The 22469-nt window shown below is 38.8% G+C and overlaps 1 protein-coding gene across 48 annotated transcripts in view; it reads left to right on the top strand.

The window, feature by feature from the left end:
- FOXP1 (forkhead box P1) overlaps positions 1 to 22469 on the top strand; it is a 561728-nt gene that overhangs the window by 514102 nt on the left and 25157 nt on the right. For 45 of the 48 annotated variants that reach the window (XM_075938606.2, XM_075938609.2, XM_075938604.2 and 42 more), the window contains 5 exons: positions 1148 to 1235; positions 10692 to 10775; positions 19549 to 19750; positions 19851 to 19930; positions 20531 to 20632. In XM_075938606.2, coding sequence (XP_075794721.1) covers positions 1148 to 1235; positions 10692 to 10775; positions 19549 to 19750; positions 19851 to 19930; positions 20531 to 20632 — 556 coding nt within the window. The remainder of the gene's footprint in view (positions 1 to 1147; positions 1236 to 10691; positions 10776 to 19548; positions 19751 to 19850; positions 19931 to 20530; positions 20633 to 22469) is intronic. The other 3 variants (XM_089781253.1, XM_075938629.2, XM_089781252.1) reach the window with 1 other exon arrangement.

Below are 22469 nucleotides of genomic sequence, written 5' to 3' on the forward strand. Positions count from 1 at the left end.
TTGCCAAGATGGCTGTCTAAAAAGGAGGAGGAGATTTGTACTCAAGATGCTTTTGGGTGGTTTCTTACATAGGTTGCAGCTCTTTAAGGAAAGTGAATTATATATATTGAGATCCCAATTTTAATCTCATTTACACTGGTGGGAGGTTTGAGTCAGGCCTTATGTATTGTTGTTTTAAAATAATCCTTGTTAATGGATACTGCGCAAGAGTAAGAAGTCACTTTATAAATCTTTTATACAATTTCACGAGAGTAGTTAGCCCATATCATAGCTTAAGTGGCTAGTGTGACTCATTGAAGGCAGTGCAGTTGAAACTACGTGCCAAATATTTTTTAGATCAAAGCATTTTTTTTTGAGCTATTGAGTGGAGATGGGGGAAAAGTTGGTGTGGGTGGAGTATGGGGAGAAAGAAGTATTTGGCTGGGGAGGGGGTATTTATTGTTATTTTTGAATTTCTGTAAATACAACAGTGTCCCAAAAAAAGACCCAATCCAGTTTTAGCCTGAGCCTGAAAATGATTTTAGTTCAGTGGTTGATTTATAAAACATTTGTTTGGGGAATGGTTTTCAGAACACACATTGTGGCAAACTTTTAACTCTAGTAATGCCATATTTCAGGAATTGTTCTAGTTAAATTTCTAGTATCTGATCAAGAATACTGTTTATTTTTCAGTAACTACATGTATCTCACTCTCTCTTTTATTGGTACATATTTTGCACATGATTATACACCAAATTTTATGTTCTTTTTTCCATTATTTGCACAACCATAGTATTTATTTTTAATCCACAAAAAACATGAGGATTCTTGTATTGCATGTATCCATTTAGATATATCCAGCATTTTGTAGTCAAGTAATATAAAATTATTTTTACCATAATTTCTTAATCTTATTTTCATTTACCTAAATAGTGAAAAACAGCTGTTCAGCAGAGTTTCTTTTAGATCTGAAATAACCTAATTGAAAAATGTGCTAAAAACAATGAGTGATGGTAACAAGCACTAGTTCAAAGCAGGGTAGGGGAAAAAGCTGAGATATTGATGGAAGACCTGCTGGATAACACTCAGATTGCTTATTCATCCTGGTAACTACTTTTTCCTTTTTGTTTATCCATTTCACTTAATGATTTTCTGTGTATTGTTACAGACATCTCAACAGTGAGCATGCGCTGGATGATAGAAGTACAGCCCAATGTAGAGTACAAATGCAGGTTGTACAGCAGTTAGAGCTACAGGTAAAATAAAATTTATTTTAATATTACCTCAGTACTGATCAAATCCAATTCTCTACAGCAATAAAATGAGTTCTGCTTTACCCCACTATGATTGAAAACAAGCTTTCCAAACCTCCTTGTAGTAGTTTTAAAAACCGTCAAAGAAACTGCTGCTTCATTTCCTCTTTTCTAAACCGTAATTTGAAAAGAAATAGGAAGCTTAACCAGGCTGACTGGCTGGGAATCCATCAGTATGTGTCTAATGCATTTTTTTCTCAAATTGGGGGGAGAGCGGGGAACAGGGAGAATAAGGGGGAATGAAATACCTTCCCCATGGTTTAGAGTTGTTGGCATGGAGGAAATGATCAATGTTTGTTTCAAAGCATTGCCTGAACTGGCTTATTTTATTGGTGGTTTCTCATACACTAATACTCTGTTTAATTCTTTTTTCTTTGCCATTTGTGGCAAATGATTTTAAGTGAAAAAGGGGAGGAAGGGTAAAAATTTGAGCTTATTAAAATGTGCAATTGCAGAGGTATGACCCATTTATGTAACTGCCTTTCAAAATGCTTTTGAGTTCTTTATATCTCCCTGTGTCTCTCTGCTCTAGCTGGGCGACTTTGTGTGTCTGTGTGTAGTCAAGAGGTTAGCAAAGGAGGGGAAATTAAAACAATGTTGTACATTATATAGTTACCAGCCATTGAAAAACCTATTTTGTATGCAAGACAGCAATGCAGAGATATATGGAATGCCCTGGGCTAAGTACAGAAGATAATTACATTTGGAATTTTACTGAGTTAAGTCATTTATAGCTTCAAATAGTTGGAGAGAAAAATCAGCAAAAACACACTTCAACTTTTTTGTTGTTACTTTTCAAGATAACCATTTTTTTAACCAAAAAAACCCCTTTTATCTTCTTATCTTACAAATTAGCTTTTTTCTTTCATGGATATTTCCTAAAATTTTACTTTCAGTAACACTGCAGTCAAGACAGTCTTTATATTAGCTGAAGCTATATAAACTATTTTAATACAAGTATTATGAAAATCAAACTACTAATAATAAAATAGCAGAGTCTTGCAGAAATTGCTGTGAGAAATGGTTTATTTTAACAAGTTTTTTGGGTATTTAAAAAAATTCTAGTCTTATTGGTGAACTGATATATAATATAATCTTTCACTAAGGTGCAATAACAGTCATGCTGTAGGTAAGCCTTGTTTGGGTTCTAGTCTGAAAAGCATTATAGGTTCTGTAATATTAATTTAGATTTACTGGATTATGTTAACACCTGTACCCCATTTATTCCATCTAAATTAATACAACAGCTCAATCCTATGGTCAAGGGGAGTTTGTATTGTCTAGGGACAGTAGGATGAAGCCCCACGTGAAGAGTTGAACAAGGGATAGGAGGTGTATGTTGGCTAGTGCTTTATAAGCATGTTACAAAATTGTGGTAGATTGATTGGTGTTATATAACTTTAATCAGAATCTGGGCTTGAGTCATGCTGAAATGTTAGACCACTTCTCTGGTACTTTTGGGGGAAGCCGAAACGGTGTACTTCCAACCCTGTTACTTGCTGGAAGTGCATCCCAGCACTAGTGTTGTTATAGGAGCGCTGATCCTAATGAGCAAATGATGATCGTTAGTGTTAGAAAAGACCTTTTAGCTCAAAGTCCATTCTCTGAAAGCTATAGTCCCTGGTAGGATATGTATCCCTTAATTTAATAATATGACCTTAGCTGAAAGTTCAGTGTTGTGTTACAGACCCATAAGTAATAGATAGGATACATTAGGGCAGGCGTGGGGAATCTTTTTTGGGTTGGGGGCCACTGACCCACAGAAAAATCAGCCGGGGGCCACACCCAAGTGAGAAGCAAAAAAACACAAAACAAACTCTCACTGATGTAGCCCCCCAATTGAGGAGAAAGACACTCCCCACTTTTTCCTCACACAGCAGAGCCTCGGGGTGCCAAGACTAGTAGATTTTGAGTGCTCCAGTCCCATGGGGGGTTAGAGCACCATCATGGGCTTCCCAATATTGGGAATTCCCATGTCTTGAGGGCCAGATCCAGACAAGCTGGGGACCACATCCAGCAAGTCTTATGGATCAGGTCTTTGGGCTTGCATCTCAAAAATAGAGTGAAACAAAGACCAAAAGAAACAATGGTTAGTTTTTAGGGTAGCAAAGGCAATAATCATAGGCATAGACTGAATCTATTCCTCAAATACTGAGTTGTATTCGCATCAGTGATTGCATTAGTTTTGCAAAACATATTGGGTCAAAGCCATAAAGAGTAGGAGTATTAGTGGTTTAGGACTTAAAAGAAAATTCAGTCAGGAGGAGGGTGCGGTCATACGAGCAGCTACAGCTACTCTTCACTTCCAAATGATTCCCTTACCCAGAAGTGAGGATTCCTCTAGCAGGTAGGTTTGTTCTGTTCTGTAAAAAACCTTAGCGGAACGGAGGGTTGGCCCAAGAGTACCATTTGCATTGTAATTGCCTAGCTCTCTAGAATGTGGGCAAACAGACTAAGATCATGATTTACGTGGTTGTCAAACAACTGCAAAGCAGTACTGTTAGTCAGTACAGCCATGTAGTGGATTTGAGTTCTGTGACTTAGACAGGTAAGGCATGGTGTCCCACCACTAAGCCAGTTTACCCTTAGTACTCAAAGTGCTACTCTGCAACTTTGCCAACAAATGGGCTTATAATGTGACTCACAATGCTGAGGGTTAGCAGGCGTGACAATGAGCTAAATTCTGCCTTGTCTTTTACTCCATTCTACTTTTCTGGAGAAAGGGTAGGTTTTGACCTGGTGAGTTATTGTGGCTGTATCCAGGGGAGATGATGTTGTATAATCATATTGCAATTTCCTCATGCCTTTAATGGAAACTTAGCCACATGATGCCACTTTAATTTGTGACTCTGAGATGCCATGTGATGCAGAAGATCCTCAGAGTCCCTGTTGCATATAGGATTGCCAACCCTCCAGAATTGCTCTCCAGGAATTAAAAATTGATCTTTCAGTAAAGATTATGTCATCTGATGAAACCTCCAGGAATATGGCCAACCACAGTTGGCAGCACAGGTGGTGGATATATCTGTGTGATGTTCCCTTCTCTTCTTCACACTCCATGTGTGGCTCCTTGTAGGGAGAGGAAGCATCATTGTAAGGTATTGCATCACCATGATACTGCTTCTCGTTTCTGTGGGAAATGGGAGCCAATGGTTCCCAAATGAACCGACCATAGTCTCAGCCCTTTTGATACTTACTTCACACGCCTGTGATTAACAGTCTTCTTGCTGTGCCTGAAACAGTCTGATCCATTTCTGCAAACTCTCAAAGAGCCAGATGCATGCTGTAGATTAAGTACCACCTTACCATCTGATGTCATCCAGTTCCCCTTCACTGAAACGTCTTGAGAATATGAACTGTGATTTTATATTTCTCTGACTGCGTCCATTGCATTTCTTGACTATCTCATCAGGCATAGCTCTTTTATATGGTTTTTCCTAGAATGAATGTTGTAACTTCACTTTAAGACTAAGTATTGTACTTGGCTTGAGTGTAATGGAGCCAAATTTGATTTTCTTTCTCCATTTTTGTCTTGTTATTGTTAATCTGATGTGTAATATTCTGTCAATGTATGCATAACAGATGTATCCAGTGCTGGAGCTAAAGAAAGTACAATTTCTTGCTTTTTTTATGAATGTTCATGAAAACATCAGGTCACATTTGCATTTGACATGATCACCATTCATTAGGGGAACTGCAGAGAGAGAAATGAGTCATTGGGAATGAAGGAAGAGTAAGAGATTAAGGTATAAATGCAAGCAAGGTACATGCCATGCTGTGTAGCTAGGCCTTAGTTGGAGTAGTACCTTCATTTTGGGGCACCAGATTGGATTAGAAGAGTTGGAGGGCGAGCAAGAAAAATGATAAGTTTGAAAAATAGCATGTGCGGGGGAAACCTGACATGAAGATAGCTGGCCATTGTCAGTGCAGAGAAAAGGCTACTTTGGCCTATTTTGAACAATGTAAAGGGATGTTATAAAGAACATAGGAAACAATAATCCTTGCTAGTGGCGAGGCCATAACAGGCTCATAACTGGTGACTGGCCTCCCTTCCCCTCATTTTCAGTCTGCCAAAATCCTGACGCTAAAGTTGTCTTCATTTCCTGATGGTCTAGATCAGGAGTGGGCAAAAGCCACTCCATGGGCCAGATCCGGCCTGCGCAGCTGTTCCAGGCCCTGCCCCCTAGTGCATTGCCTGGGAGCCGGAGCCACGCGAGCCCTTTCAACGGCTTCTATTTAAAGGGCTCGCGCATTCCCTGTGGCTGTCAGGCATCAGTCCCAGGGAAGGTGCGAGTCCTTTAAATAGAAACAGTTGAAAGGGCTTACGTGCCCCCGGCTCCCGGGCAACACACTAGCAGCAAGGTCAGAAGCAGTGAGCCCTTTAAATAGCAAGAAATGAAAGGGCTTTCAGCTCCTGTCCCCTGCTAACGTGATGCCTGGGAGCCACAGTGGAGGCGTGAGCCCATTAAAGGCTGCTATTTAAAGGCTCTGCCCCTTCCGCCCAAGGCCCCGCCCTTTCTGGGGTGGCCTGCGAATACTTCACAAATTTTTGAAGTGGCCCCCATTCAAAAATTATTGCCCACCCCTAATCTAGGTGCGGTGTCCCTTCTGAGCCCCCCATACTGTCTAAAATCCTTGTCCTTGTTTTCAAGGCCCTTTGTTCTCCCCTGTAGTACCCCACCTGGTGCACTTAGTCTTTCTCTTCATCTCCATTTCCCGTGCTCATGGCACTTGCTCCTGGGCTGGCCTCTATCTTCTGGTATGCTGTCCCTATCCTTATCAGCAACATGTCCTCTTTCTGCCCTCCCTTTCCTGAAGAGTCCAGTGTTCTATTTTCGTGTGTGTTTGTCTTAGTTTTTAACCACTTCACAGCAGGGTGGCATGTGGGGTTTTTTATCTGAGTTGATAAGGTGCTGTATAAACTTAAGAGAACCTACATATGTTTGTAAGAATAGTTGACAGAAGAAAGGTTAAGCAGTGCTTAGGTGCCACAGTGAGAAGCACCTTTAAAAATCTAAGAGAAATACTAGCTAATACTTCAGAACTTGAAGACAATTCAGTGGCCAGGGAAACCCCATGAAGCCCTTATAGGTATTCACATCTAGACTGGACATTTACCTACTAGAGATGGTTCAGAACTATTGGGCACAATATTGCCACAGTGCAGAGAAGTGCCAAATGGCCCACGAATGAGCCCTTAAAGTCTAAATGATTTTATAGCATAGCAAAAAGAAACAAGGAGAAGAACAATAGGTAGAGCCTGTGTCTGCATCTGTAGCTGCAAAAATGAGCCGCAGATATCTGCATTTGACATCTACAGCTGTGGATGCTTGCGGATATCTGCAAATGTGCAGGGTTCTAGATATAGAATTTGTATCTGCATCCATATCCACAAAAAAAAACCTGCGGATATTTGCATCCATACACATGGGACTTAAAGCGGGTATCCGTGGATTTATGGAACTCTAAACATAGAGAAAAAGGAGTGTTGGGGCAGAGAAGACAGTCTTTTGGGAGCTGACCTTTATTCCTTGGTTATGAGAGTGAATTCTTTCTCCCCACCTTCCTCTATCCTAATAAACTGGTTTAGTGCTAAAGTCAGGGAGCAGATTTTAGCTCATACGCATTTAGAATATTCACCTTTAGTCAAGTGCTACTGAGAGACTAACGTACAGCAGGGCCTTTTGGATGACCTTTGAACAGTTTTACAGAGGGAATGTATTTATCTCCTGTCATAGGGAGAGCAACAGGGAAACAGTATTTATAAGTATCTTTGAATAGCCAGAATAGGGCCCATTTAAGAGTAATGCTAATCAGTTTATTTTCTATGCATAACAATTTTTTCCTGAAGAATGCTGTTAGTAATCAAGTGCATTTTCCTGCAGAACCACTAATAGTCCCCATTTCCAGACCTTAAGAGCCCTCGTTAATGCCTCAGTGATGAGAGCTTCCTCACATCAGTGGCCTAGCAAGCCCTCATGACTTCTTTTGAATGATCTAACTGAGTGGCAGGGTGGTACTAATGGAGTTACGGGCTTATATCTTCCTGCCCTAACGGAAAGCAGTTTAAAGAAATTCTTGGGATTTGTAACTTCTATTTGCTGCTTTGAAAGCAAGAGACTTCTATTTTTCATAATTTAAACTCCTGCCTAACTGCATGAGCATTCAAATTCCCAGACTATGACAAAATATTAGTATGTGTCTGCCTGAAATGTCAAGAGGATCTTTAACAGAATTTATCCACCAAATACTGCATTAAAAGAATGCTAAGATGGTGACTGAGAACAATAAAAATAAGGACATTTCCAGTTCCAAATGAAATGTACGGTGCCATTGGGACGGTGGGGTGAAGAAGGAAACTAGCTAGGGGTTCCCCCTGATGCTAGGTGTTAGAAAATTGTCTTTTCTTCGCTTTCATTGGTGTGTCACCCATGGACAGTTTTCAGATCTTGGTTTTGCTGAGAATATTTATTTTATTTTGTTTCTAAATGAATGATCTTCTGCAATATTTAGTCCATGGACTGAAGGCTAGTGTTCAGACTAAACTGTAGGCAGCTCACATGCCCAGCTGTTGGACAAATAAAACTATTCAGAGTAGAAAACCACACAACCTTCATTTACTGAGGCCAGATTTACACTCGTAGGGAATGTTAAATGAAGATGCACAACTCCAGCTACGTTAATTATGTAGCTGGAGTCGACATATCCTTTTTTGCATTTTCCCGCCATCCCCACAGAGGGAGGCCAATGGGAGCAAACGCTCCTATCAGCTTCCCTTACTCCTCACACACAAGCAGGAGTACTGGTCACCGAAGGGGGCACCCTCTGAGTTTGATTTAGTGAGTCTTAACTAGACACACTAAATCAAATTCCGGAGGATTGATCACGGGAGTGATGATCTTCTGTTTAGTGTAGGCATAGCCTGAAATGTAACAGCATTCGTTGGTTTGGTTAGATTTGATTTGATATACATTAATGTATATTAAGGGGCAGCTTCCTCTGAAAGAAAGACATTGGAGAAGAGTCTGATCACTCCATCAGGAGCATGAGATTGGCTCCTTACCCTTCTGTGGAACATCCAGGGAGTTTGGCCAAAGGATCTACTATAGACACAGGATTCTCTTTGCACCTTCCAGTCTTGCCATTGTCCCTTTCTCACAGCCAATGAAGGAGCGGACTTCTCCACAAAAGTTTCTCCAGTCTAGGCCATCAGCTGTAGCAGAGTCATTTAACACAGGCCCAAGCTCTCTGGAGTATTGAGTTTCCATGTTAAAGCCTAGCTGCTGAAACTGCTGGGCAGGGTACCATAAATGAAGGTTATTTTTCAGTGTGGACTCTTGTCTGCTGTAACCTCAACTACAACCTCAAGCCTTGCCACTCAGGCTGGGGGATTTCCGTCAGGAGGAAACCGTGTTTGCCTACCACCTCAAGGCAGATTGGTACTGCTGACCCAAATGTTGTAAGCCTCCATATATCAATATTAGCCCTCTGAGCTATCTGGTGGTTTTCAAAACAAAAACAACAACAAAAAAAAGCCCAGTGACTTTGCTTTTGCACTTTTGGAACACAAGACAATTACTTAATTTTTTTCTCCCTTTAATTCCTATCTTGAAACTCTTATATGACCCAGTTCAAGCCACCACAGCATTTTGGTACAGTTAGAAACCCCTTCCCTTGGGCAGATTAAGACTCCCCCCCCCCCTCTCTTCCCCCCCCCCCCCCCACCATGTAGTGAATGGGGATTTATTCCTAAATTTTTCTTTTACTTGATTTTACCCTGTTTTCTACTCCTAAACAGATGACTCTTATAAGGAGGGCAGGTTTATTAAACTTCCACTGGAATGTGATTAGCTTTCTCCTCTTGCCATGAGGAATTTGGATTTTTTAGAGCAAATCTCAGACCTAACAATGAATATGTGAGAAAATTGTCAATTTTGTGGGCCTCATCTAAATGCCATTGATGTAAATAGGAATCCATTTACTGGGCATGTGTGGTAATTATAGCATCTTTTATTAGTATTCTTTCTGTTCATAATATATATTATTTTCCCATTGTTTACAGAGTGCAGCTGAAAGATACATTTTACACCTAGAAAGAGCTTTCGAGGTCCCCCAAAACAGCAAAGCTTATGGTCTGATCAGTGCATTCTAAAAGTACTCACAAATCAGCTTGTGTGCAAAGAAATAACTGAAATCAAGGCAATAGTAATGTGAAAGTCTGGCAATCAAACTCTGTCCCGGTTTTCTGTTGTAAAGTCAAGGAGAGCTGAGAAAACTGTAGTGTATCATTCATTATAAGGCAGGGCACATGTTTACACATGACATGCAGAATCAGAACTGTTTCCCCCAGTGCTCCCAGTTTCATGATCGAATCACAAAGAGCAAAAGAAGCATTCCTAAAGCATGATGTGTTCAGAAATTTGTTGTTGTTTTTGTTAGAGCAGTATTCAGTTGACACTAAGGGACAGAACACTATTAAAATAGCTCCTAATATGGTTAGATTTTCCTAGCCTGTTAGTTAAAGACATGTGCTAAGAGGATGCACTTTGAAATTTCTGCTCTGAGTTAATACCGCATTTCCTCCAATTCGTACCCCTCCCCTCCAGAAGCAGTATGTCCTGATGGATATAACTCCATATGGGGGACTCAGAAACCCTGGGTTCTTGTCCTAGCTCTCATCTGTGGGAGACCTTGGGCAAATCACTGCCCCTCCCTGTACCTCAGTTTCCTGACCTGTAAAATGGGGCTATTGACACTGACCTCCTGACTGAGGACTTGGAGGCCTTCCTATGAGATGTGCTGTGTAAGAGCTGTGTGTTGTTATAAAGGACTAGTAAGTTCCGTCTGGTTTTAGGAAATGTTTGTTACTTTTTAAATAAGGGCAGTGCTTTCTAAAGCTTAAGCTGCCTGTTCTGATTCTCTGAAGCTGCCTCATGCGGTTTTCCCACTCCTGCCTCTTTGCTTGCTCTGTGCACCACATGAGCTGTCTGTGACATAAAAGCCATATTCTATGGAGGGAGGGGTTATGTTAAAGCAAGAAAATATTTGCATTTGAGAGTTAACTGTATAATTTGCTTTTTGCTTGGCCTACTCAGTGTGAAAAGAATTGGTTAATAAACATGATTCACTATTGTCTTTTCGCTGTCAGGGCAGCGGTGACCCTCTTGGTGCCAGCAGGTCTAGCGCTCTTCACTCAAGGGCTAATGCGTTTTGCTTTGGGAAATACTGACACCCAGCACCATGAGTTTGTTCGACTTCAGAAAAGGCCATATAAAATTTCCAAACTACTAAGCAATAAAACTGTTTTCTCATGTGCTGTGGTGCCAGCTGTTTAATTAGAGAATAAGCAGAGTTCTGGATTTTATTCATAAAAGTAACAGAGGATTTTTTTTTCTCCAGCTTGCAAAAGACAAAGAGCGCCTGCAAGCTATGATGACACACCTGCATGTGAAGTCAACTGAACCAAAAGCCACCCCTCAGCCGGTAAGTACTGTTTTGTGCAGAAACAGAACAAAGCCTTGCAACTACCTCTTTTCCTGTTTCCCACCTCAGAGCATAATACAAAGTGTGGCCTACTTTAAAAGACTGTCAAAATGAAGAGACAAAAATTGCATCGCTACTTGGTCAGCTTAGAATATTCACTGCCACATAAGCCCATTTTTCCCACAACCTTTTTTTCTTCAAGGGGTTTAAAACTAGTCTTGACTTTAAATGTCACAATGGTCTTTTTTCTACTCTTATCTGTACACATGTAAATCCTCTGTAGGTAAGTTGAATTTGCATGTGACCAAAAGGAGCATTTGGACAAGTGTGGTTTTTAGTGCTCAAGATACAATTAAATTATACTGAGGATATTTATTTCACTTTTTACTGTGATCCTATCCTAGGTTGAGATAATGTAGACTCAAGTTGCATTTATGTTTCAATGATGATGAAAAACAACAAAATCAGTAACACTCACTGTCATTTGGTAAAGTACTTGCAGTCCGTGAAAACCCTATTCATTCTGCTTGCTTTCAAAAATAGCCTGTGAAAGAGAGAAACTTTACAGGCTGCATTTTATAATATTTTGGTCTTACAAGTAAAGATAGTCCAACAGTAAAAGCCAACTGGTGATACCTGTAAAAGCTAAACCTAGCACCTTGTTCCCTGAAGCAAATTGCACTTCAGCTGCTGTTTTTTTCATATCAGCATAATGCTAAATATTTTCCTCATAACTTCACATGATTATTCCAAGTGCAGAGAGAGAGTGCTTTGCTTTTTGATTTTAAGATTTGTAAGATTTAAAGGTACACTGCCTTTATTTGATTTTGCTTTGAGTCATGTGGAAATTAATTGAGCATTGACAATCAATAGTTAGTACGAGCAATTTTAATCAATATGCAATGATGCAGCATAATGGCAAAGTATTGGTTTATCTGTTTTGACTGATTTTATTTTTCTATAAATAAAACAAACACACACCCATGTACGTTTATGATTTATGGAGATAGAAATAAAAAGGAGTCAGACTATTAACCCCGCAAATATGGTAGCCTGCCAAGATGCAGTTGGTAGACAAAATTAATGTCTGAAACAGAACACATTACAAAGATAGAGAACATAAAATCATTAAACACTTTGCACATCCATTTTTACTAGAAAAGATTTTCTCAGTTTCCATGTATCTGGAAATAAATGGCTGCAGAAGTAGAGAGGTACTAGAAAGAAAATTGCACAGTATTTTCAACATTGTAGGAACAGGAGTCAAACTCAATGGGAAATTTCAACAGTGCCTTTTGGAGAAAGTTTGAGGGTGATGAATAAAGAATCCAGAGATTCTTAAAAGAGCTTAATCCAATCGATCTGAATAATCACAAAAGAAGACTACTTAGAGTACCTGGAAATAACTCTTCCTGTCCTTCATAAGAACATAAGCATGGCCATACGAGGTCAGACCAAAGGTCCATCTACCCCAGTATCCTATCTGCTGACAGTGGCAATACCAGATGCCCCAGAGGGAGGGAACACAACAGGTAATCATCATGTGATCCCTCTCCCGTCATCCATCTCCAGACATCTCCTTCAGATCTCATTAGACTGTATATGCATGGCTTCCTATGTTGTAGACCAGAGTGTGCGGAACCAGCAAGAATGGGGAGAAGGGATTTGGTTTCTATCCATCCTGCTGGATGAAAACTTGAAAGAGTGAAATATTCTGGGGGTCTCAAAGCACTCTGCCGAGAGATTTTCTATAGCAGCAGCGCCTCTCAGGAGGAAGGATTAAAAACTTTAAAAAGGAAATATAAAGAAGACAAGTGCTGTTCAGCTAGTGATCAGCTCTCAGTATCAACAGGCAGTAAGCTTTCATTTGTGTTGTAGGCTACAAAGGTACCAGTTGGTGTCGCCATGAAGATTAGTATTAAGCAGCCAATAAACAGGGAAAAGCAGCAGAAAGACTAACGGGGAAAAATGGGCTGTCTTGATTAGTATTAAAAAATGTTTTACATTCTGGAAAATTATAGCTTTGATGGGGACCTCCCACTAAATTTATTTTTAACTGCTCTATTGAAAATTCTGTACCACTAGTCAACATTATCTCTCCGTTGCTCAGCACAGTGTTTCTTTATTAAAAGAAATAGGCATGAATATTTTTGACTGAAAAATTAATAGCTTTTGAATTCATACACAGCAGGTTTTCTTTTGCAAAGAAGTCCAATATCGCTGCACAGCACTTCTGTAACCATTTATTTAGAGTCCAAGTCAAACCTTTGACAGCTAGAGCAGTGTTACAAGCCAACATAAAGAACTCCAAGATGTAAACCAACAATAGGCAGTCTGTGTGAGGTTTGCCATTGTCAAATACATAGATTGTTTGGATTAGTTTATGTAAATGTACTGTTGTATTACCCTTTGAAAAAAATCACATTTGTGTATGAAAAGTGGTTTCGTTCACAGGCAGCATTATAAATTCCTTATCCTTTAACTTACATGTTAGAAGTAAAAATTGGTGCCTGACAGGACTATATTGTGTGACACTCTGTTGTTGGATTGAAACTGTCTTCTTTTCATTTATTGAAATATAGAAAAATTTATTATAGATACCATCTGATAAATCAGAAATTATTAAAATATGTATAGGTGAAGCATTTGAAAATTAATTATAAAATGTAGAAGTATAGTGTTTTGCATAAATTGTGCTTTCCTTGTGAAAAAAAAAAATACACAGGCATCACATAGACTATGCTAGACCTCAGTCCTTTTAACTCAGTGGGGTAGAACTTTGGTAAAAAAGATCTGATGACCGTTAGTGCACTGCAAAGTGTTTTTTTTTTCATCCAGTAATTAATTTTATTCCCCTACCATAACTAATGCAAGGTGTATGTTAGGATTAATATACTTTTGGTACATCTCTGATTTTAAAGGCGTTATTACTGATCCAAACATAACAATACACAGTGATTTAAAATTACAGCTTTTTAATGACTAGACAGTTTATGGGATTTTTTCCTATTTAAAAGCTTTTAAGAACTGTTTAAAAAAAGTATTAACTAGATGGCAAAATGGACAGTGAGCCATTTTATTGTGTCTCTCTTGTAACGGAGTGCTTTTTGGCTGCCATTTGTGTTTCACCCTGGCCAGTGATGTAATCTTGCCCTGTTTAGCTATAGCACATCAATTAGGATAGTGTTTTTTGGCCTGTGCGGATCATGGACTAACCTCTGGTGCCTTAGTTCAGGAATCAACCCAGCCCAGTTGACACAGCAGCTTGTCAGGTCTAGTCATGCTAACGTGTATCAGTCTTTAGACTGCATTAGCGCCTTGGAATAATTGGTATCTTGGAAGACCCAATAGAATGATCATGGGGATTTTTTTAAGCTATACATGAAGCACTTCAGTGGGTAGGCAATACAATGGCATTGGTTCAGCAGGGTTAGCCCCTGGTGGGCTGCTGCCTCTGTCTTTACCTGCACGCCCGCAGGTATGGGCGATCACAGTGCCAGTTGGCCAGGAAAGGTGATCTGCGGCAAACAGGAGCTGTGATTTCCCCCATACCTGCAGAGGCACAGGTGTGGGGGCCCTCCAGGGGCTAACCCTGGCAGACTTGATCCAGCCCGGAGGCTGGTATTTGCCCACTCCGGTATACACTCTTTAAAGTGTCTGATTGTGACTTTATAACTGAGATGCCCAAGCCTGTAACGTGTTAACAAGAAAATGAAGTACTCAGTAGTTTACTGAATAAAGAATATGAGATAATTCTCTCTGCTGAGATTTAAATATTCCAGAATGAATTTGGTTGACCTTGGGAATATGTGATGATGTATAGAGGTGGAGGGTTTTTTCAGTGTTTAAAACAACAACTACCACAACAACTCATAAACATTTTTTATTCTAGTGTTGGTATTAAGGTCACCATTTTCATTCATGTCGGAGGTCAGCATAATAGAATAAATCAGAAGCTTGATCTGCTTTGGGGTAATAACTAAACATCAAAGAGCCACAACCTAGGCAGGAGGGAAAAAAATTCTGTGTTCTTTTATTCTGGCCAACAAGACGTTCTGTGTACGAGGTAGTACATCCATCTTTATGAAACTGACATAAAAAATTTGAATAAACTGTTGGCATTTTAAATGAAGTGCTCTGTTAGATATTCCTTTTTAATAATATTTTCTTTTAGTCTAACCATAGCAGTTGCAATTGTTTTTAAATACTGTTTTTAGCAACTGTGAAAACAAAGTATTTCAATAAAATAGTCTTTTAACTGTTTAGGTAACGATTGAGCATTTTAGCTGCTGTAGTCGTACTTATAGTTTGAAAAATAATGATATGCAGCAATAAAAAGAGATTCTCAAGTACAACACACAAAAGCTGTTTTTATATACTGTTTTTCATTAAGTCCCACTCCTCAGATCGGGTTTCCTTAGTATCCCTGCCAATAACAACACCTGCTAAGCGATTGTTGCCTGCCAGATCCTACATCTAATACAGTAATGTGTCCAGGCTGAAATAGTACAGGAAGACGCAAAAATTAACAGAGCTTGATGCTCTGCACCCCAGTGTCCCTTCACCTTCAGAAGTCTCTGTACCAGTGTGATTAAAGTCCAGAAACTCTGTGCAGTTATTTCATCAATTTCTGCACCAACAGCAGAAAAATCAATGCCCTAAAGCATTCGGTACAGCCCCATTGTGACATTTTAATTTTTTTCTTCTAAAATGTTTCAGCTTCTTTATTTGCAGCCACTATTGTAATGTAATCTGTTTACATGGAGAGAAATCAAATTGAGCCTTAACAAGAGAGCCACTTAATACAAATCTCTTTTTATGGGTGAAGGAGAGAGAAACCTCTCTGGCTTGTTAATATGTGTATTCTATATATAAATAAAATTCTTGATGACTCAATCATCAGCTTTAAAGGGGAGAAAAAAGCTATTTAATGAAAGTAAAGATTAATAATAATAAAAAGCAAGCAGAATATTGGATGCTAAAACAAGGATGGCATTTATGATGGTTAGATTAGAGAGGTGTGAGCCACCTGTACTATAAAATCCTACAGTGGTGGAACTTGCAAAACTACAGGCTTTTAAAACAGATATTTCAAAAATAGAAACTCTAGGGAGAAATACTCACTTCAAAAATTATTACTGAATAGCTTAGCCTTTTGAGGCAGGGACTATGTACAATGTGTTTGGACAGCACCTAGCATATTGTGTGCCCAATTGGAAATGCCAAGAACAATACTCATTAAAAAAAGCCAACTTAGTGAATAACGTTCAGCACCCTGCAGCAAGAATGATACCTCGTCAAAAAACAGCAGTATGTGGGAATCTTGGTGTGTCCAATCTTGGCGTGAACAACTTTTTCTAATCAGAGCAACTTGTTTTTCAATAGAAAGCACAAGCAGAGGAATTCTGAAGAGTTTCCACCAGGAAAAGAAATTCTCCCGTTACAGTCCCTTCCTGATCTTTGCCCTGCAAAATCGTCTTTAGCAGCCAGAAGCATAGGGCTTAGACACTTCTTCATTCCTAATTGATGATGATATTAAGATTTAATCATTTACAATTAAGATTAATATTTTAAGATTACAACAAAATCAACACCATTCATAATTTGTTATTTTGCTGTACTTCAGAATTAATTTGTAAGTTCTTCCTTTTATAGATCACAATGAAAGAGGCACGTTGAGTATTAAAATGTAGATGGTTGAGCATATTCTTCCCTTTACCCTGTTGCATACTTTTGTCCCAATAAGGCTGAAGCACCTTCAAGAGCTCAAGATAGCATCCTCAAACAAAACCAAGTAAAACTTCTCCAGCAATTGGCAAGGTCGGCATTTCATTAACTTGTTGGTTCAGTCATACAAATGGCAGTCCGAGATGAAACACACTATGCTCACAGTGCTCCAGCTTTTTTGTTCGTTCTTTCTTCACAGACTGCAGTCATGTTTAATCTGGAAACTGGGCTCCTTTGGCAAATTAGCAATTAGAACAATTTTGTGGGAATATGTATATGTGTCATTAGTTTTCCTGCAAATTAATAGCAAGAGCAGAGGTCAGGCAGAAATTTTCCACTTGACTGCAGCTCCTCTGTTGAGATTTGGCACTTTGTTTTGGAACAGCCACAGCTGCTCAAAGCCACAGTCTTCCTTTAGGAACTGTCTTTTAATTAGTTTACCTCATAGCCATTATTACAAATATTACTGCCTCCCCTCCTTGAAATAAAATTACTGTTTCTACAAAATATTCCAGTGACATCTTGCACCACTGCACATTGATGGTGGGGTCATTCGAATGCAGTGTTTAATCATTAGATCACCTCCATAAGCATCTCCTAATTAGAGTCCTTACAATACAATTTTATCTGGTAATTAGCTGAGATTGGCTGCTTCCTCTGTAGCTTATTAGTGGCAGCCCAGCAGTGGGTGTGAATCACAGTGTCATTTGTCAACCCTGTTAAAGCCCCTCTCTTTGCTCTTCCTCTCTTACTGTATTTATTTCTAGTCACTAACTCCGCTGAAAGCCTAAAGAAATTAAACTCCATTCACATCCTTTAAGCAGAGAACATTGACCTTTGCAGATTTTTTTTTTCAGTTTTCTAGTAGAAACAGATTAAATGTTAAGTTTTTAAACAGTTAAAAAGAATCTCATTCTTTCACAGTGGAGTCATTTTGGACAATAATGATGAAACCCTATCAGTGATCTTTCTAACAGAAGAGAACATCTCCTGAGCTTGTGGTGTAGAGGGGCACTTAAATCAATGCAGATTTGCTGGCAGTTATTGGACTGTTAAAATGTTCATTTGGAAACTGAGATTAAATACGGGGGATTTTATTTCATAGTGAGACCTGTCAGTTGTACTATTATTGTCATTATTACTCCTTTTTTTATATGTAATAAATGGATAATCAGGGGGCATAGCTTATATGTATAGCACTATACAGTGCACTTACATCTAAACAGGCCACAAAGTGACTGTTTCCCTCATACGCTATATTGTATACGTTTTTATAAATATTTAAAAACATGAACTACGCCCATTTAAATGCGAATACAATTGCAGGTATACTTAGAATGTTTGTATTGGTTCACTACATTGTATGAGTCTTCAGAAACTTGGGCCATGTATTTTATTGCTTTTCCTAGTCTCCTTCTCTTCCCCCTCCCCCAAAAATGTGGGATCATATAATCCTGCATTTCCTTGAAATGTTAACTATTTTCCATTAAGAGAAGACACTTTGTAACTTGTAAGCACCTGCCCGAAGAGATGTATATTTGCAGATCTGCTTCACACGAACTAATTTCTTTGGAGCAGTTCCTGAACTGACAGTGTACTCAATCCCATCTACATAACCTGTCACTGTGTTACTCTTTGGGGCAAACATTTCTTTGAGTGTTTTGTATTTCACGTTCAAAACAGAGAAGCAGGAACAATATATGTATCCAGTTTATACCATTAGAAATCCCACTCCCACCCAACATGTTTTTTTACTGGAGTTTGTTGTGTTGTTTCGAGTGGGGTTGTTTTGGATTTTGTAAGAAAGCAATTATTTGTCGGTACCAGTGTTTCAGACATCTAACATGAGTGTTTTTACCTGCTTACTTTCATGTCAAGAACATTAATAAGGAGTCCTGTGGATGTTTTAGGCGTGTCTGCATGGCATACCTCACCTTCATTTGGCAGTGTTTAATGTCAGGCAATGAATATTAATTACCAACAAACAGAGTGAAATCCTACTCCTTTTGAAATAAATGGGATTTTGCTGTTGGTTTCACTGGCGTCAACATTTCATTCCAGAATATTGTTCACAATAATGGTTCAAGGCAAGTAATGTGGAAGAACTGAAAGGTACCCTTTTCTCATGACCCCTTTCTGATGAAGCAGTTTGGGATCATATTGTATATTTAAAGTAAACAAAAATGAGACATTGCGATGAAGTATCCTGATTTGAATTGTGCCTAAAGAAAGGGTCCCTGATAAATTTGCACACTGGTAAAATAAATAGAAATACATGTTAAAAACAGTTCCGCATGGTTATCCATTCTTGGGGCAGTCACATTTTAAAGCCTGCTTGTGGCTAGCTGTCATTTTGTTACATGCCTGTAAGTTTCTGTAGGTAGCACAATTGCGTTCCACACCAAGGAGATAAAAGAACTCTGTCGTCGTTGTCTTTTTTTTTTTTTTTTTTTTGCTGGGCTTAATGACTGCAGTATTTCATGCAGTGTGATTAATTAAATTATTCTAGAGTTAGACTATTCTGGGATTTGCGTTTAAAATGGATGAACAGAAAAAGCCCAAATGTTGTACTCAGCTTCCATTTCTTCCTAGTGCATTCCTAACAAAGCATTGTCTTTATTTTAAACCTGATGCCTTTGAGGAACTATCCAGAAACAGATGAGCTACAGAATATTAACATGTAAACAAGAGATGTATAGGTTTTAGATTGCAAAACAATGGAAAGAAAATAAAATATTAAAATGAATATGTACGATGAGGTGGTGTTTGCAAATTGTGGGGTTTTGTGCTAAATCTTTAAATCATGAGAGCAAAGCATTTTTGTTTACTAAGTTACGGGGTTGTTCTTTTTAAATATATTGTACATTCATCCTCCTGTCGTAGATTTTAAAGGTGTTAGAGCTAAACAATTATTTGATATATTCTCTGTTTTTAGTGGTCGTAATCACTGTTAAATCTAAAAAGATGTTTTCATAACCCTTAATTTGCAAGAAATGTAATTTGTAACAAAGTTTTCCCTTTCCCCTTTTCTCTCCCCCCTTAACAGCTGAATCTGGTATCAAGTGTCACACTGTCAAAGACTGCCTCTGAGGCTTCTCCACAGAGCTTACCTCATACTCCAACCACCCCAACTACACCCATCACTCCTGTCATCCAGGGACCTTCTGTCATCACTACCACCAGCATGCACAATGTTGAACCAATCAGGAGGCGGTGCCCTAATAAATACAACGTGGCCATTTCTTCAGGTAAATGACTGTCGATGGCAAAGGCCGTTATTTGTTTTCTCCTGTACATTGCAAAGGGAGCTTCAATTCTGATATTAACAGAACAACTGCTCTTATTTAGCAGATCTTGCTCAGAACCAAGAATTTTATAAGAATGCAGAGGTTAGACCACCATTCACATATGCATCTTTAATTAGGCAGGTAAGTTCTCGAAAACCATGTTTCAATGAAAAATTGTTTCTCTACGTCCACCCTATAGATTAAGTAGATTTAAAACCCTTTGGTATGCAGGAATGCACAAACCTTTACTATAAGGGTTTTGAGAACTGCAATATATAACATAATTGCTTTTGATTAAGTATTACAATACGATGTGATTATTAGGAAATTCATTTCACACAACAGTGAAAATGAGCCTGTTTAAAGATGGCAAGTCAATTATCACAAGCTACAGTAATCTCTGATCCCTAGAATTAATCTGAGCTCTAAATAATTACTGAGCTTTAATCAGCTAGTGAAATGTTTTGCATTTCTCTTTGATTCTGCTTTATGAATGACTAATAAATTAATATTTCTGTAAGGAAACAGAAATAAAAATTCAAAACAATTAGATAATTCCATTCTGAATCTTTCCATTGAACTGTTAAATGCAGCCATTAATCTTAGAACTCACAGTGTGAAACCCTCCTTTGGATTTTTGCTCCAAATCTCTCTTTTTTAAATTCATTCAGGTAATAGTTATAGGTGTTTTTGCAGGCAGTTTTGTCATAAACTAATCATGCATTTTATTTGCTTCACAAGGCCATCCTCGAATCTCCGGAAAAGCAACTAACACTAAATGAAATCTACAACTGGTTCACACGAATGTTTGCTTACTTCAGGCGCAATGCAGCGACATGGAAGGTAAGGTTTGCACCATGCATGTCTCTTGCTTCTGGTATTTGACGTGTACAGAATAGACATTGCCGATGACATAACAAATTGTAACAGCATATGGACATTAAAATGTAGATTGGCTGTTTTGACACACACAGGGTGTCTGATCCGCAGGAACAATTTGATATTTGGCAGAAAAATTCTTCTGCCTTTGAAAACCACTAATTGAATCCCTGTTATTAGCTTTTATGTTCTGTGAGTATGCCACCAGTTGATCGGTGCGCTTGCTTCTAGGAGTGAAACTCTAGCTTTTCAGCTGGAAGATGTAGGGGGGAAAAGGGTGTAGATATTGTGTCAGTACATGATGTACAGTTTTTCCTATTAGTTACACAGCTCTTCATTTTTCTAGCTGTGTAAAACCACAACAACCATCTTTTCCAGGGATATATAGACAGTTTTTTTGTCAGGAAATTGGTACCTGGCTAAATTAACATTTAAACTCGATATAATTGCCACTGGTTTATTATGACGCCAAGTTAATTTGGCATAATACTAAAGAAGCAAGCCAAGAACAAAACAAAAAAAATCTAACAGATCAAGAAACTTAAAATTTGATGCCTTATATTCTTACTGTAGGGTGTTGTTGTTGAGTTAGATTTTTTTGTGTGCAGAGTTTCAGTTTTCACTGCTACCCCTTTCCCTTGTGTGGCCTGTTATAGGAACGTACCCACAGTAGTCTCTAGAGCTAGCATGATTACTACTGGATGAATCAAATAATGGGATCTTTCACTGAAGTAAGAATTGTATCTTGGTGCTTGTAGTCTCTCTTGGTCCAGGTAACCCAATAGTTCTTGAACAAATTGCCTCTATAGCAGCAGGTCTGATAATTGTCTCCCTATACCTGCTGATTTCTTTTCCTTTTGCCTTTCTTATTCTACAGTTCAGGATAGGTCCTTCAAAGGATGAAGTTAGAGAGGTCTTCTGCTTCCAGGGTTTATTGGAAAATTTACTGTATTTCACGTGTGTGTGTTTGCTCCTCAAATTCCATTGCCTTTAATTCAAATGCCTTGGGACAAACTGGTAAATTTCAGCACCTCCTCTCACACTTCAGTCATCTGTCCCTTGGAAACTCTCTGAGATTGGGGCTTTATTTTCTACACCTTAAGGCTACGTCTAGACTGGCCCCTAATTCCGGAAAAGTCATGCAAAGCAGGTAAGTCAGAATAGGGAAATCCGCGAGAGATTTAAATATCCCCCGCGGGATTTAAATAAACATGTCCGCTGCTTTTTTTCCGGCTTGGGGAAAAGCCGGAAAAAAGCGTCTAGACTGGCGCGATCCTCCGGAATAAAGCCCTTTTCCGGAGGATCTCTTATTCCTACTTTCAGGTAGGAGACTTACCTGCTTTGCATGACTTTTCCGGAATTAGGGGCCAGTCTAGACGTATCCTAATTGAAAAAGTTGAGTTTAATCCGAAGTATTAAAAAAGTTTCCTGAATTAAAGTGCTTTTCAAGGGCATTTTGAAAATGCGTTTGGTGTCAGAATGTTTTCAGTGGCATACACTTCTTTAAAGACTGCAGAGCCAGCATTTTCCTGATTTTTTTTAAATGAAGTATACATATTTGTATATATAGACACTATATTCATATGTACAATGGAACCTTCTTATAGTTTTCATGTTAGACATGAAAAAAACTTTTTTTCATTTGAATTCTACTATCCAGAGTCTGCTTTAAAAAACAACCCTCCAATTTTCAGTTGTGTATTAGTCCTTTGAGAGAGATTCTTCTTCACGCACATCTCCAATGCTCTTTATCTTCAGTGGCAGCCCTTTTTAAGGGATATGTCTGTCTCTTGCTGCCTGT

The sequence above is a fragment of the Pelodiscus sinensis genome, chromosome 11 (assembly GCF_052426305.1).
Source record: "Pelodiscus sinensis isolate ZL-2025 chromosome 11, ASM5242630v1, whole genome shotgun sequence".
Classification (NCBI taxonomy): Eukaryota; Metazoa; Chordata; order Testudines; family Trionychidae; genus Pelodiscus; species Pelodiscus sinensis.